The sequence below is a fragment of the Mus pahari genome, unplaced genomic scaffold (assembly GCF_900095145.1).
Source record: "Mus pahari unplaced genomic scaffold, PAHARI_EIJ_v1.1 scaffold_8165_1, whole genome shotgun sequence".
In the NCBI taxonomy this organism is placed as follows: Eukaryota; Metazoa; Chordata; class Mammalia; order Rodentia; family Muridae; genus Mus; species Mus pahari.
Window position 1 is genome coordinate 47,175 of NW_018392348.1, and position 13,292 is coordinate 60,466.

Sequence of the window (13,292 nt, forward strand, 5' to 3'; positions counted from 1 at the left end):
TTATGATATAGGTGAAGCTGAACTCGATCTCACTGACATTCTCCTGTCACTTCCTCCCAAGTGGTCAGACTAAGAACACAACAACAGGATTCAAGGAAATATTTCAAAGTTCTCCATATGATGAACATACATATAGAAATGTGAGATCATTTAGGATATACTGTGTCTAACATAGGACAAGTTAAAATCCGACATCCATGTTATAAATGTTAATTTTATATAAATGTAGGTAGGAAATTAATACTGTGGCTATATTTCTTTATCCTAGATAGTTCCCCAGTAAAGAGCTGGAGAGATCAATATTTTTTTTTAAATCTTTAAATTGTAAATTTAAATTTAAATTGTAGCTTTACTACAATACCTTGGTAGTCATTTTATCTTTTACCTGCTAAAAAATCTGGTAACTTCTCAGCCAAAATACCAAATATAGTTGCATTTGGGACCTCCTGTGCTTCAACCAAACTCTTATGAACTACGTCTTCTTTGTGAAACAAACTGAAACTCTCTCTCTCTCTCTCTCTCTCTCTCTCTCTCTCTCTCTTCCCTAATTGGTTGAGTTCCAGTTCTCTTCCCTCTTCTAGTCAGTTATTGGGTTATCAGCATGTATTGACAAGGCAAAGAATAAATCATAAGAATTGAAACACTATATTCTTGACATGCCATGTGCAATCTGAAGCAAGATCAGGGAGTAGAGAAATCAGCATTTGTACAACACAGGGAAAACATTTTTAGAGTCCATAAATGCATTGCATCTATACCTAGGAAGCTTTTTAAAGTTTCTTCTACCTCTAGCTGTTCTTACTGAGAGGCCATGTACATTTCCAGAGGTATGATTCTAGTGGACATGACCTTCTGCACTACATGGCTTGAAATATTTTCTCCTAATTATTGACATCCTAAAAACTGCTGTTATTAGAGACTTCTTAATTGATAATGACTAAGAACTATGTGTACAATATGTTTGAGAGCTGAGTACTTGTTAATCCAGCTGCGTTCAATGTAGTGAGGTAAGAAGCAATGTTAATGGAAAGAAACAATGACCAGTTTCCACCACAGTATGATGCCACGCTTGTCCTTGGATCTATAAGATCACTGTGCTCAATCTTGAAATGCTTCTTTATCTTCATAGTCATAGGATTCTGCACACAAATGTTCAGTGTGGTCATGTTAACTGAAATAAAACATCATCACTGGAAAATATTCCCTTTGTTCTATGTCTAATGGTTAATATATTTTTAAAAGATTTAATTTCATTGGATATATATCAATCTGTAACATTCAAATTTTATGGCTTTTGTTACCTAATAATAGTATGGATGAACAGGAAACCAAAAGACATACACCAGTGCTGTGGCTCCTAGGACTTGATTTATCTCCTAACAATAAATAAAATTCTATGCCATTCAAATAATGGGACATCAAAATTTGTCTCTCATGTGTCCAGCTGTCTCAATCATGCCTGAAATAAGAAATAAGAACATGTTCCTAATAATGGCTAAGAGCTAGTATGTGAGGGACTTATATAAGATCTAATGGCTTATATGTATAGATTTCCTCTCCAGACAATGTATTAATTTGCAGTCCTCAATTTCTTTGCTAATGAAGTTTTCACACTGTCAAAATTTTCAGTGACTTCATAAGTCATATTATTTGAGGTAATTTTCTTTCTTGTTCCAAAGACTCCTCAAAGCAGGCAGTTCAGGCACACTGTTTCCTAATTTTCACAGTACCCTGAAAAGGGGCATGATAAAGACCCATGTCAATACTCAATGTTAGATTGCTCCCTTTCTATGGATAACAGGTTAAACTTCATAGTTGTTTTCTTCTGCTTTTTCTGTACTCTCTCCTTGTACTTTTAGAATTCTGTAAGAAATAGGAGGTGTAATTATTTTTGTTATTAAGTATATGAATGGCCAACATTTATTATGAGCTACTGTTATGCTCTTAGGTCAATACCTTCTTTGATGCTAATAACTAACTGATGTGTACAGCTTTATTTTCACTGTCAAACCAGAACATAGAAAGACAAAGTGTAAGTGATTCTATAAAACCAAAAGCTCTTACTGTCAGAGTTAAGGGCAGAAGTTCTTGAAAATGGCTAGTATGGTACAAACATAGTCTGCTGAGTCTTAGCTTACAAAGCAATGACAGGTATTCTTAAGAAGCATTCTCCAGCCTTCTATGCAAATTATGAACTTCACTTGACATTCTTTTTCATGTTGTTGGTATTTTATTGTATGCTGTTGGCTATAGAAAGGTTTCATAATGGGTGACAAGAGACATCACTCTGTAGTAAAGAGAACTTGCTGCTGTTGCACAGGACCTATGTTTGGTTTTTAGGACCTATGTTGTGGCTCACAACTGCCTGTTACTCAAGTTAGAGAGTATGAGTGCACATTCTTCTGTCCTCTTCAGGAACTGCATTCTCATAGTGTCTATATATACATGCAGACAAAAAATTCATGAACATAAAATAAAAAAGATAATTATTCTTTCACATGAATTTACATTTTGACATAACAGCTTATTTTATAGGCAGAAGACAAGTGCAATAAAGCATTTGAGATATTAATAAAATACGATGTTCTAAGTATGATCTTACATAAAAATTGTCCCATCCCAGTTTTATCTGACAAATCCTGGTGTTTATAAGGTCACCAGAAAAACATGCATTGTTATTATTGAGGAGTAAAGGTTCTAGTGTTAATTACAGTTGAATTACCAAACCATTAATATGTTCAAAGTGAACATGAAATTCTCAAGTATATTGAAATAGCTTTAGGTGAAATTTCATTACTAAAATGTTTCTTTTGTAAATTGATACAAACTACTTCTTATATTAATGAACCTATTATAATAAAATTGACAAAGCACTCAAATAGAGGAGTTGTATATGACATATAGAAATAAACCTTGGAAAATGTGACAAGATAAACATTTTCAAACCTGAAGTAAAAATCTAAATGTGTAGAATAACATAGCTGAGGGGTAGAGCTTTGACTCTCCTTGCATATGGTCTTGTGTTCCATTAGCAAGAAAAATGAACAGTAAGGGAAAGCGTACATCAGGTTACGGTTAACATCATACTATGACTAAACACAAGATACATTTGGTGTCTTTGCTGTGATAATCACTCTAAAACTTCTTTCAGTGATCTCTTCTCAGGTTCAAGAGAGGGGTTTCAAACTAGTCATTGTATCAGGGGTCATACAATACAATCATTCAATACCTCTATAACTCATAAATGCACTGACATAAAAATTCACATAAAATACATTTTACTCCAGAACATGTTCACATATTGTACCTTCCCATGATTGTATACATATTATATTTCCATTTTTCTGTTTATTATGATCTGAAACCCAGATAAGTTCAACTATAATAGTAATACCTGAAATATTATTCTACACATCATGTAAGGTAAGTTGAATTACCACATTTCTATATTACCACAGTCCTTCAGCATATTCACATACAGGCTACATTACCCTGGTGTTATCCACAGTCACCTTCAGTAAGGGGCTTATATTGCAGTAAGAGCCATGATGATGGGCACAAGGCTAGAAACATTTCTGTCTTTCTCACTCACCTCTTAGCTGTTGACTTATTCTTGTGCCTTGACTGTCTCTTCCATGGAGATGTTTCTACCTCAGGATCCTATTGCCAGAAATCAGTACTTTCACATGCTTCTTTTCTTCCCTGTCTCTACAACACATTTTGAAAGAAAGAAAACTCACCTGGCTTCTTGCCTCTGCCATATGCTTTGTTCAGTGTACAGATCCTGACTTCATAATAACCAGCACTGTGGAAGAGGGATAGAGCTTGAGCCTGAGATAAAACTCTGTTATTCTGTGCCCTCACCTCCCTCCAGAATGAAAAATTTCATTTCACCTGCAGTGACAGTGGCAGCATTGGGTTAGGGAGACAACATCTTTCATGAAACTTTTAAAAGTTGCTAAATTTGAAAGGACATGTAAAAGATTCTCGTGAATATATTTTAAGGGGCAATATGTTTTGAAAAACTGCTGAGTTTTCCTGATTCCTGGAGAATAGCTGGCTCTACTGTAGGAAGTACTAGAATCTTTGAGATCAGATTAATGAGAAATATAGAAAAGTCTGTGTGTCCCATTGAATTCAGGCTTCTCTGATTTCTTCCAAAGCAAATCAACTTACTTCTTAATAAAGGAAAAAAAATTAGAAAAATTAATACTTAAATGTTTCTAAGTATTCCATACATATATATGTATAATAGATGAATTTACCCTTCATTATCTCCTTGAATTCCAAAAAAAATAAAAAAGGATGAAGGAAGAAGATGAAAAGGAGGAGGATGAAAAGGAGGACAAAGAGGAGAGGAAGGAGGAGGAGGAGGAGGAGAGGAAATGAATGTTGGTAGGGTATCTGGGAGGTGAGATCAGGAGCAAGGGACACATCTGGAATGTATTAAAAATAGCATCAACAAAAACACTTATTCGATGATGCTAAATTATTTCATGCTCAAAGAAAAAGTGCAAAAGTTTAAAAAAAAAATGCTTTCCCATCTACCTTTACTCAGATTCCATTACTGCTTATTACTGCTTTCTGAGTGAGGCCAATCCAGCAGCAGAGGGCTTGCCTGAAAAACGCATTGCCCTAGAATCTTTATACTTACCACTGTTTACAACATATATCACCTAGAACTTTCTATATATTTCCTACAAGAAATGTTTCAGCACACAACCTCATTGGGACTGCAACTCTTGAGAATTTATATTGTGTAGAGACATTATGGCATCAACTAGCACTGTTCACATTTCCCAATAATCACAATGGTACATTTGTGTCACAGAAAACAAAGCAATGCTGTAAAAAATGTAAGCCAAGATTAAATGTAGCATTTTTCATTTTTTTCTCCATAGCATGTATATGGAAATAAGAGCCTATAATAATTCTAGAAAAAAAATCTGACCATAGGGAAGAAAAAAATGAGAAAAAAATCGCTTCACTTATGTTGGAGCTGAAGAACTAAATGATAATTCTGTACTATGCAGAGAAAGCTCACAATAATACATTATTTTAAAAGGCTAACAATTGAATCAGAGAGGATTTTAAAATGTCAGTTTTATAGAAATATTAAAATAGAAAATTGTTCTGATTTGTGAAATTGGCAAATAAAAAGGAAAATAATATGAGTTATCTGATTGAAACAAAGTTTAAAATATAGATATGGACCTTCTAAAGAGATTTGAGGATAGTACCCATGGTTTGGTGGTGTAGTGGATGTTTTAAAAAGAATATATCAATGCCTATTTAAAAGGATGCTAAAAATCTGAGTTTCAAGATCTCTGCACTGAGCTCAATCTATTAACATGTTTCTTCCCACCATGAAAAAGATGGAGCATTGAACTACTGGATGGGAAGCACATAGGTTATTGGGGTGGGTACACTTTATGTGACCACAGACTAGACCAATTATTTCTTTGCAGAAAATAAGAAAATTTCTCATTGCAAAAGTCTGTATAAGTAAAGTATATTAGAAATGTAATTCCTTAGAAAAAAAGTTCAGAGATATAGTTTCTTGAGAAAATTAATCTGTGCAAAGTGCATAATTGTACACAATTCAGGTATTTTGGTGAAGTTTCTAGGAAGTTTATGTTAAACATATGGCATACAGGAGAAAAGATATAGTCATAGAGATAGTCATGGGAGCAAAATGAACATAATGGGCCACATGGATCTGGTAAGAGTTTTTAATTTCTCTCTATTTTAAAGCATATGTTAATTATCCACAATATGTGATTGAATTGTGAAACATACATGTGCATTTTGAGTCTGTGTCATATTGATCCTTCATATCTCATTTCTACCTCCCTTCCTGCTCTCTGGGTCTTTCCAAATTGTCTGTAATTCACATTTGACTCAGGTTCCTCATTGTTTCTTTATTTATATGAAAGAAAAATAATATATGCCTTTGTGAAGATGAATAATTTTCTTAAGGTTTCCTCTGTTTCCATCCACATGTCTACAACATTTTCATAGCAATGACACTTGAAGAACTGTAGGGTCTATGTATGTCAAGCAATAAAAAAAAAACCAAACTGGTGCTTGGTAGGTGGTTAATAGCATGTAGTGATCTTGCAAAGGAACTGAGTTTTATTCCAAATAACCGTATTGACTTGCATGTGAATGCCTCTCACTACAGTTCCAGAGGTTCCAGCACATTTTTCTTGGCTCTGTTGACAGTAGTACTGCATGGTATGGACATACATACGCTTAAGCATGCAGATATACACAAACTTAAAATATTTAAATATTTTCATTTTTTCATTTCTAAAAAGATGACATGGTTTTTAACAACAGTGACTGCTCTTCCAGATTTCTAGCATTTATTTCCCATTACCCAATGTTAACTGTAAACTATCAGTAACCTCAGTCTGAAGGTATACAAAACATCTTCTAAGATGCAAAACTGGTTTGTACATGAGACACACAGACATACATGGAAGAAAAATAACAATTCATATAAAATAAGAATATTATAGACACACACTCACACACATACAACCTAGATATACTTTCCTGAGACATCAGATAATTCTTAGTCTCACACATGCATTTTTTCATGGTTGCTATAATTTGGCTAATATCTCATAATAATTTGTGGAATATGATAATTCTATATATTTTTAATTGTGCTCATTATTGGATAGTAAACTATGTAAATATGGAATAACTTATAATTGACTACTGATGACCCCGTATAATGAAGGAAGCAGTTTTAGGAAGCTTAATATTTTCAAACTACAGTTTTAGCAATGTACAACAGATAAAAGAATGTGCCAAGGTATAAGAAAAGACAGATTAAAAGTGTTCATGGTATACTCGGGGAAAACTATCTCTTAACAAAGCAGGCTAAAAGCAGGGGAAAACTAGGCTTCATATTTCTAATGAGAACAAAGGGACAAAGTATAGGAAAGCATATTTCTAGAAATATAAATACACTTACTTCCCATAGCATTGGATATTTGGAGTAGGTTGTAAAGATGATTAAAATGGAGGAGAATGAATAAGAGGTGACAAACATACACACCACGATGAGGATAGTTTGGGTGGCTTTGTTTTCAGGTGAGACATTTAGAAAGTGCTGAGAAACATGGATATGCTTGACTTTCCTCTTATGTCTGTAGAGGAGACTCACCATGTAAGTACTTGATGAGGCCATTAGACCCAGACACAGTCCATCTGAGAAGCTCAGTAAAAGCATATTCAGTGCAGTTCCCACATTTCCAGAAGCAAACCATGAGCAGTATTCATAACTGATCCTCATACTAACATTTTTGTTGTTCCCCAGGTCTGACACTCTTGCTGGAGTCAAGACACTTACAAAGAGATGCAAAAGCCAGCCTACTGAGCAGGAGTGACAAATGTACTTGGTGGCTTTGTGCTTAATTATCATCTGCCTGGAATTGCCAGGGCTGATTGTGATTGCTTGGAAGCAACTCAGTAGAAATATTGCATAAAGAAACATTCCCCTTGTTATTCGATAAATGTAGTTTATTAATTTACATCCAATATCATCCAGGATATCTTTAAATCCACACGCTGCCCGTGTTTCTGGGGTGCCTCTTGAGATGATAGACAAGAAGATTGCAAAAGTCAAGTGCTCTATAATCAGATCTTTGGACAATAAATGTTTTCTAGTAAATTTCAAAATGATATAATTAAGTAGTATGGAAGAATTGCCAATCATTCCCACTAGAATCTGGGAGAAGAGAAAAATTCCCATTGTTAAAGTCTTCAGGAACCATTTTAATTCCTATTAAAAATGTAAATAAATTTATTATGTTCATGAGCCCCTAGAAAAACATTATCAGCATGCATTATTTTATTATTTTAGGTAAAAGAACATACATATCATAGGTTAAATTTATATAGCTCTCTCACTGAACATCCAAAGGTCTGTTCTTTGTTGAACTAAATTTTCTGTATTATTTAAGTGGAAAGTTTTGTATATGTCTCCTTAAGAACAATGTTTTCACTGGACAAGGTGCCAAGAGATTCAGGGAGACAGACATATAAATTTTAGTCTAACATGGTCTACAGAGTTATGTCCACAGCAGCCACTGCTATATAACACAAAACCCTATTAACAAGCCCCCCAAAATGATTAATATTTTCATTTCTTTTAACTAAACACAAGGATTAGGGGTCAATTTTTAAAGAAAGAATTTTAAAGATATATTAGTTCTGAAATTCACAAGAAGCATAATTCAAAATTTGTTGACAAAAACAACAGATAATATTTGAAAATCTTATTTCCAAAGAGTGGTCAAATATTCAACATATAAAAGCATATTTAATTTTAATATTTGTTTTGTTTTTTAATTTCATGTTTTTTAAAATGTGGGAAGTTGCATGTGAGTTTAAGTGTCAGTTCACGCTGGAGTGCAAGGACCTTTGGATTTGAATATGGCTGTGAGCTAGAAACTAAAGTTCCATCGAAAGAAATAACAATTTTCACTACTAAATACTAGCTTATCCTGCTATACTAAAAAATATATGAAACTACATTTGAAAAAAATCCAAAATATAAAACAAATGAGCAATGGATTCATGACATGGATAAATTTCATATAAACAATTCAGATGTCCAAAATATATGCAAAATGAGGCCCAATATCACCAATCATTAAGGAAATAGTATGAGGAGATGCAAATAAAACCTGCAATAAGTGATACTATATAAACACATCTGTGTAAACCAATATTAATCAAAACAAATTAACATATATAATATCAGGGGTTAAAGCTGCTGAGAATAAGTTGAAATAAGAACAGCTGTGCAGATTCTAGTGGGAAGTAAAATACTTTAACAACTATACAAACAAGTGCTGTTTTTCTTCAATAATCTGATAAATCATTACTAAATTCCAGTTGAAGTATTACAAATATCTTGGGACCTGAAAAGGTCCAAAGCCCTGCAAGCAAAGACCCATTTTGAGTGAAAAAGATAAAAGAAGTCTGTGTTTCCTCTATAGACCTACTGATCCATAGCAGTTCTCAGAAAGAATTTGAAAAGACACAATCATGCTTTCTTGAATGGTTGGTGGACATAATTTCTGACACCGAGTAACTTTGTATAAAATGAATATCAGCCTTCATAAAAACTGGATTATGACTTTTGTACTGCAGACAGCAACTCAATACCCAAAGTATATACAGAAAAATAAAGATTAAACTGCATCTTCACAAATTTTCCAGTCAAAAAAGAGGGTAAAGTAATGTAAAGAAATTTCTTTAAAGGAGAAACAGAAGTATTCAGTAAATGCTATTATACACGTGACCATCATATTTATCTTCCTGGGGAACTGAAAACTATCAATATTTTGAGACTACTTTGCATATACTAGAATGGGTAGCATCAAGAGAATAGACAATAACAAGTGTTGAAGATGTGGGAATAGGGGATAAGCAATCACCATTCTATACTGGGGGAGAGCAATGTAATATATTAATCACAGAAATAAGTATAAAGATTCCTCAAGAAATTAAAAATAAAGTTACCACATAACACAGCTATATAATTTGTGGACATATACCTACAGGACCTTTTGTCCTATCACACAGAAACTTTTACATTCATGTGAACTGCTGTCTTATTCACAGTAGCACAGGCATGAGGTGTGACCTAGATGTTCATCAACAGACAATAGAAATATGGTATCTCTAGTCAGTGGAATATTTTGTTCAACTCTAAAAATAATAAAATCATGAAGTATTCACAAATGAAATGGATTGGCAAAACATTCAGCAAGATGACAGACACAGGAAAAAAAATCACATGTTATAGGTACATGTACATGTCCACATGGAGAGAAAACTCTTATGGAATATAAAATCAAAAAAGGAGATGAAAAGATGCAGAAAGAAGAGGTGTTGAGGAACCAAGTGTATGGAAGTAAATATAGCATATATGGGAAAAGTGAACAGGATTATAAAAGTTAAAGAAAAGTACAAGATTTTGGAGGGATTTGAGATGAAATCTAGAAGAAAAGAAACATTATTTTTTGAAATGTCATAGTGAAATCCAATACTATGTGTGGTAATTCAGTGTTTACAAGACTAATCTAAAAAGATAAATGTTATCTGATAATTTTTTGCTAATGAAATGAGAGTTCTTATAGTCAATTCAGACTTAGGAAGTTACACTCTATAATCTGTCATGGTAATTCTTGTGTTAATTTTCTCTTTAGGGGAATTTTATTCTATCAAAAAGCCAAAGGATCCAAACCCAGAGACTCATGAATAGAAGATGAGCATTCTGCCATGGAGTTAGATTAATCCTCTTTGTATGTGAATTTTAGATCAGTATATCATGTTCTAGAAGAATGAAATTTGAAATCATCTATCTGTCATTTTGTGCATAGAAAATTTTGATGAAACTTGTCCCTGAAATTTTGCTAGAATATTTTTATTCCTAAAACCAATTCAATTTCTAAGACTTATTTCTTATGCTTTATTAATTTTGTTACCACTGTAAATACCATTCTGAAAGAAGTTCTTATATGTATATAACATATTTTTCATATGAATGAGAAATTGCCATTTAATCTACCAAATCCACTTTTTAGTATGATTACAAACATATTAAAATCAGGGTCTTTATTTTCCATTGGTCACTTCCAAAGCAGAGTGACTCAAAACAGCTAGAAAGCAGTCATCCCATCAACAAAAAATTGCATGAAGACAACATAGCATATACATATAATGGCATTACATTTTTATTTTGAAAATGAGGCTAATACATGCTGAAACAGATGCAACAGTACGTGTGTTAAGTTCTATGTCTAGTTATACTATTTGGTTTTGTCTAGCTGTTGCAATTACAGTGATCAAGTATCAAAACAAACAACCTAAAATTATGAGAGGCAGCAAGCCTGCTAAGCAGGTAAAGTTCCTTTCTATAAAGAGCAGTGACATGGTGAATGGACAGAATGAAGAGAATTACCTCCTAAAACATATCTTCTAACTTCCATACAAGTATGCAGTCTTAGCTGTACATGCCCACCCCCCAAATGAATCATGTAATGAAAATGTAAAGGAGAGAAGAATTATGAATGACATAGATTCAAGGAGAAGGTGATAGATGTCTAATTCATGGGCAAATGGTTTTGTATGTGTGAGGAAATGTTCTGGAAATTAGTTCCAGAACAAGAGGATCCTATTACTCCTTTATGAACTGTGCACTCACAATGGTTTACATGATAAACATTTGTATGAAGTGAGGAGTTCTTGATTTTTGGGTGGTATGGAGCTATAATAAAGACAAACAACTAAGCAGTACACTGGCTTGGGCTTATGGCATTGTGATGTAAAATTCATGATCAGAATGATGGGTTTTCATTTTTATGTTTAAGAAAGATATAGTTTTCTATTAGATAAGAGGATGATATGGAAGAATTTTGTAGTTGTTGTTTTGGTTTTCACTTAGTAACAGTGACCCCTGATATCTGGAGATTGAAACTCTCAACAGTGACCATAACATTGGATATAGAAATCCAATCATCTGAGTAGAATTTCAAGAGGTGAACATGCCTAACTGTTTACACTTAAAGAATGTTGTGTTTCCATGCTCTTTTTAATAACAAGGAATCTGGGATGTTATCCCAACAAATCTGAGGATTTATTTTCTTAAACATAGAAACACAATCAGAAAAACATCTGACATATTTCAAAAGAGCTTAAATACCAAGAAATTAAACACATTCCCAGTATGCAATCACTACTTTCTTGTAATTCATTGAATTTTTAGTTCTAATTTTCACTCTTTTATAAAATTCATTTTTTCTTATAGAAAATTGCCCTGTAATTCTATCATTGATGATACAATTTTAATTACTGATATAAATGTTTAATACAACCCCTTTCCTATCTTTTAACTATTTAAACAAACAAACAAACAAAAACAGCATAGCATCTTTTCAGAAGCAAATAAATAGGTTGGTAGAAGGAATTAAAGAGTAAAACACTTTAATATAGTTGGCTTAGGATGAGGATATAGATAAGGCCTTGTCTAATCTTTAATGTCCCTGGGTCTTAACACCGGTGCCATCATTAAAGAAAAATAAGGAATCCAAAGAAATCATTCTTTTAAAAAATAATAGTAGGAAGAAAAAATACATAGTGTGAGAAAGAGAAAAAGACAAAAACAAAGAGGAGAGGCAGAAATGGAGGCAAAGTGAAGAAAAGAAAGAAGAAATTGAGGGTGATATTATTAAGAGAGACTCCACAGCAACTTATTGGAGAAACAGACTTCATTCAGCTGAGGGAGGACTGGAGACAGTCTATTCTGACCTGAGATGGAAATAGCTGCACTTTCTCCCAAAGTACACTTAAATTCCCACGTCCTAAACAGTACTTGAGTGCTAGTCCCTTAACCTATTTAAGTTCTGAGTTTCCCTCTCTCCCTCCATCTCTCCCTTCCTTCATCACTCCTTTTCTCCTTCATTTCTTCCCTCCATCCATCCATCCATCCTTCCTTCCCTTCCTTCCTTCCTTCCTTCCTTCCTTCCTTCCTTCCTTCCTTCCTTCCTTTATTTTTCTCCTTACCCCTGTTCTTCCTCCCCTAAACATCCTTCTTTGCAACAGAGTCTATAAATTCTTAATACGGACTTTAAATACAGCAAAGATTAAGAGAGACACTCAAGATGAAAATATGATGCTATGGAGAGCACATGAATAGCTTTTCCAACAATTGCTTTCTAATATCTCTCGTTTTTACTATTACTGTGCTAAGGTCACTCACCTCAGTGTTTGATGATAACATGGATATGACTATCAACATGAGAAGTGAGCCTTTGCTGAAACTGTGGTGAAATACTCTGCTTCACTTAAAAGGTCATGATCTCCTAGTATTCTTTCCCAGAACACTGGTGAGTTTAATCTCAACTCTGGATTCATGATGACAGCATCTCCACAAGGACTTTCAGTAACATTTAATCAACTTCCTCCCAGAAAAAAAAAAAAAAAAACCAGAACTAAACAAAACCTTCAAATTATTTGAGTTACTCCAAGGAAGCAATTAGAATATGGACAGGAGAGCTCTCGCTCTTTCGTCTTCTTGCCGTGTGGTACTCAGCAACTGCTAGATCCTTGGACTTCCATTCACAGCTACTACTGAACCATTGTTGGGATTTGGACTGCAGACTGATCTCACCGGAAGGTTAGAGGGCGGCCTGGAGAAGGGACGCAGTTTCTGGGCTTCAGCCTGCACTGGCAAGAGTGTGAACCACAGAAGCTACACAGCTTCA

At 33.9% G+C, this 13,292-nt stretch overlaps 1 protein-coding gene across 1 annotated transcript; it reads right to left on the minus strand.

The window, feature by feature from the left end:
* Window positions 1–6,874: 6,874 nt before the first annotated feature.
* On the minus strand, window positions 6,875–12,097 carry LOC110314965 (vomeronasal type-1 receptor 4-like). Its single transcript, XM_021189145.1, has 2 exons — window positions 12,086–12,097; window positions 6,875–7,777 (listed from the first exon to the last, which is right to left on the minus strand). The coding sequence occupies exons 1-2, from the start codon at window positions 12,095–12,097 to the stop codon at window positions 6,875–6,877; spliced, it is 915 nt and encodes a 304-aa protein (XP_021044804.1).
* Between the last annotated feature and the right edge of the window lie 1,195 nt (window positions 12,098–13,292).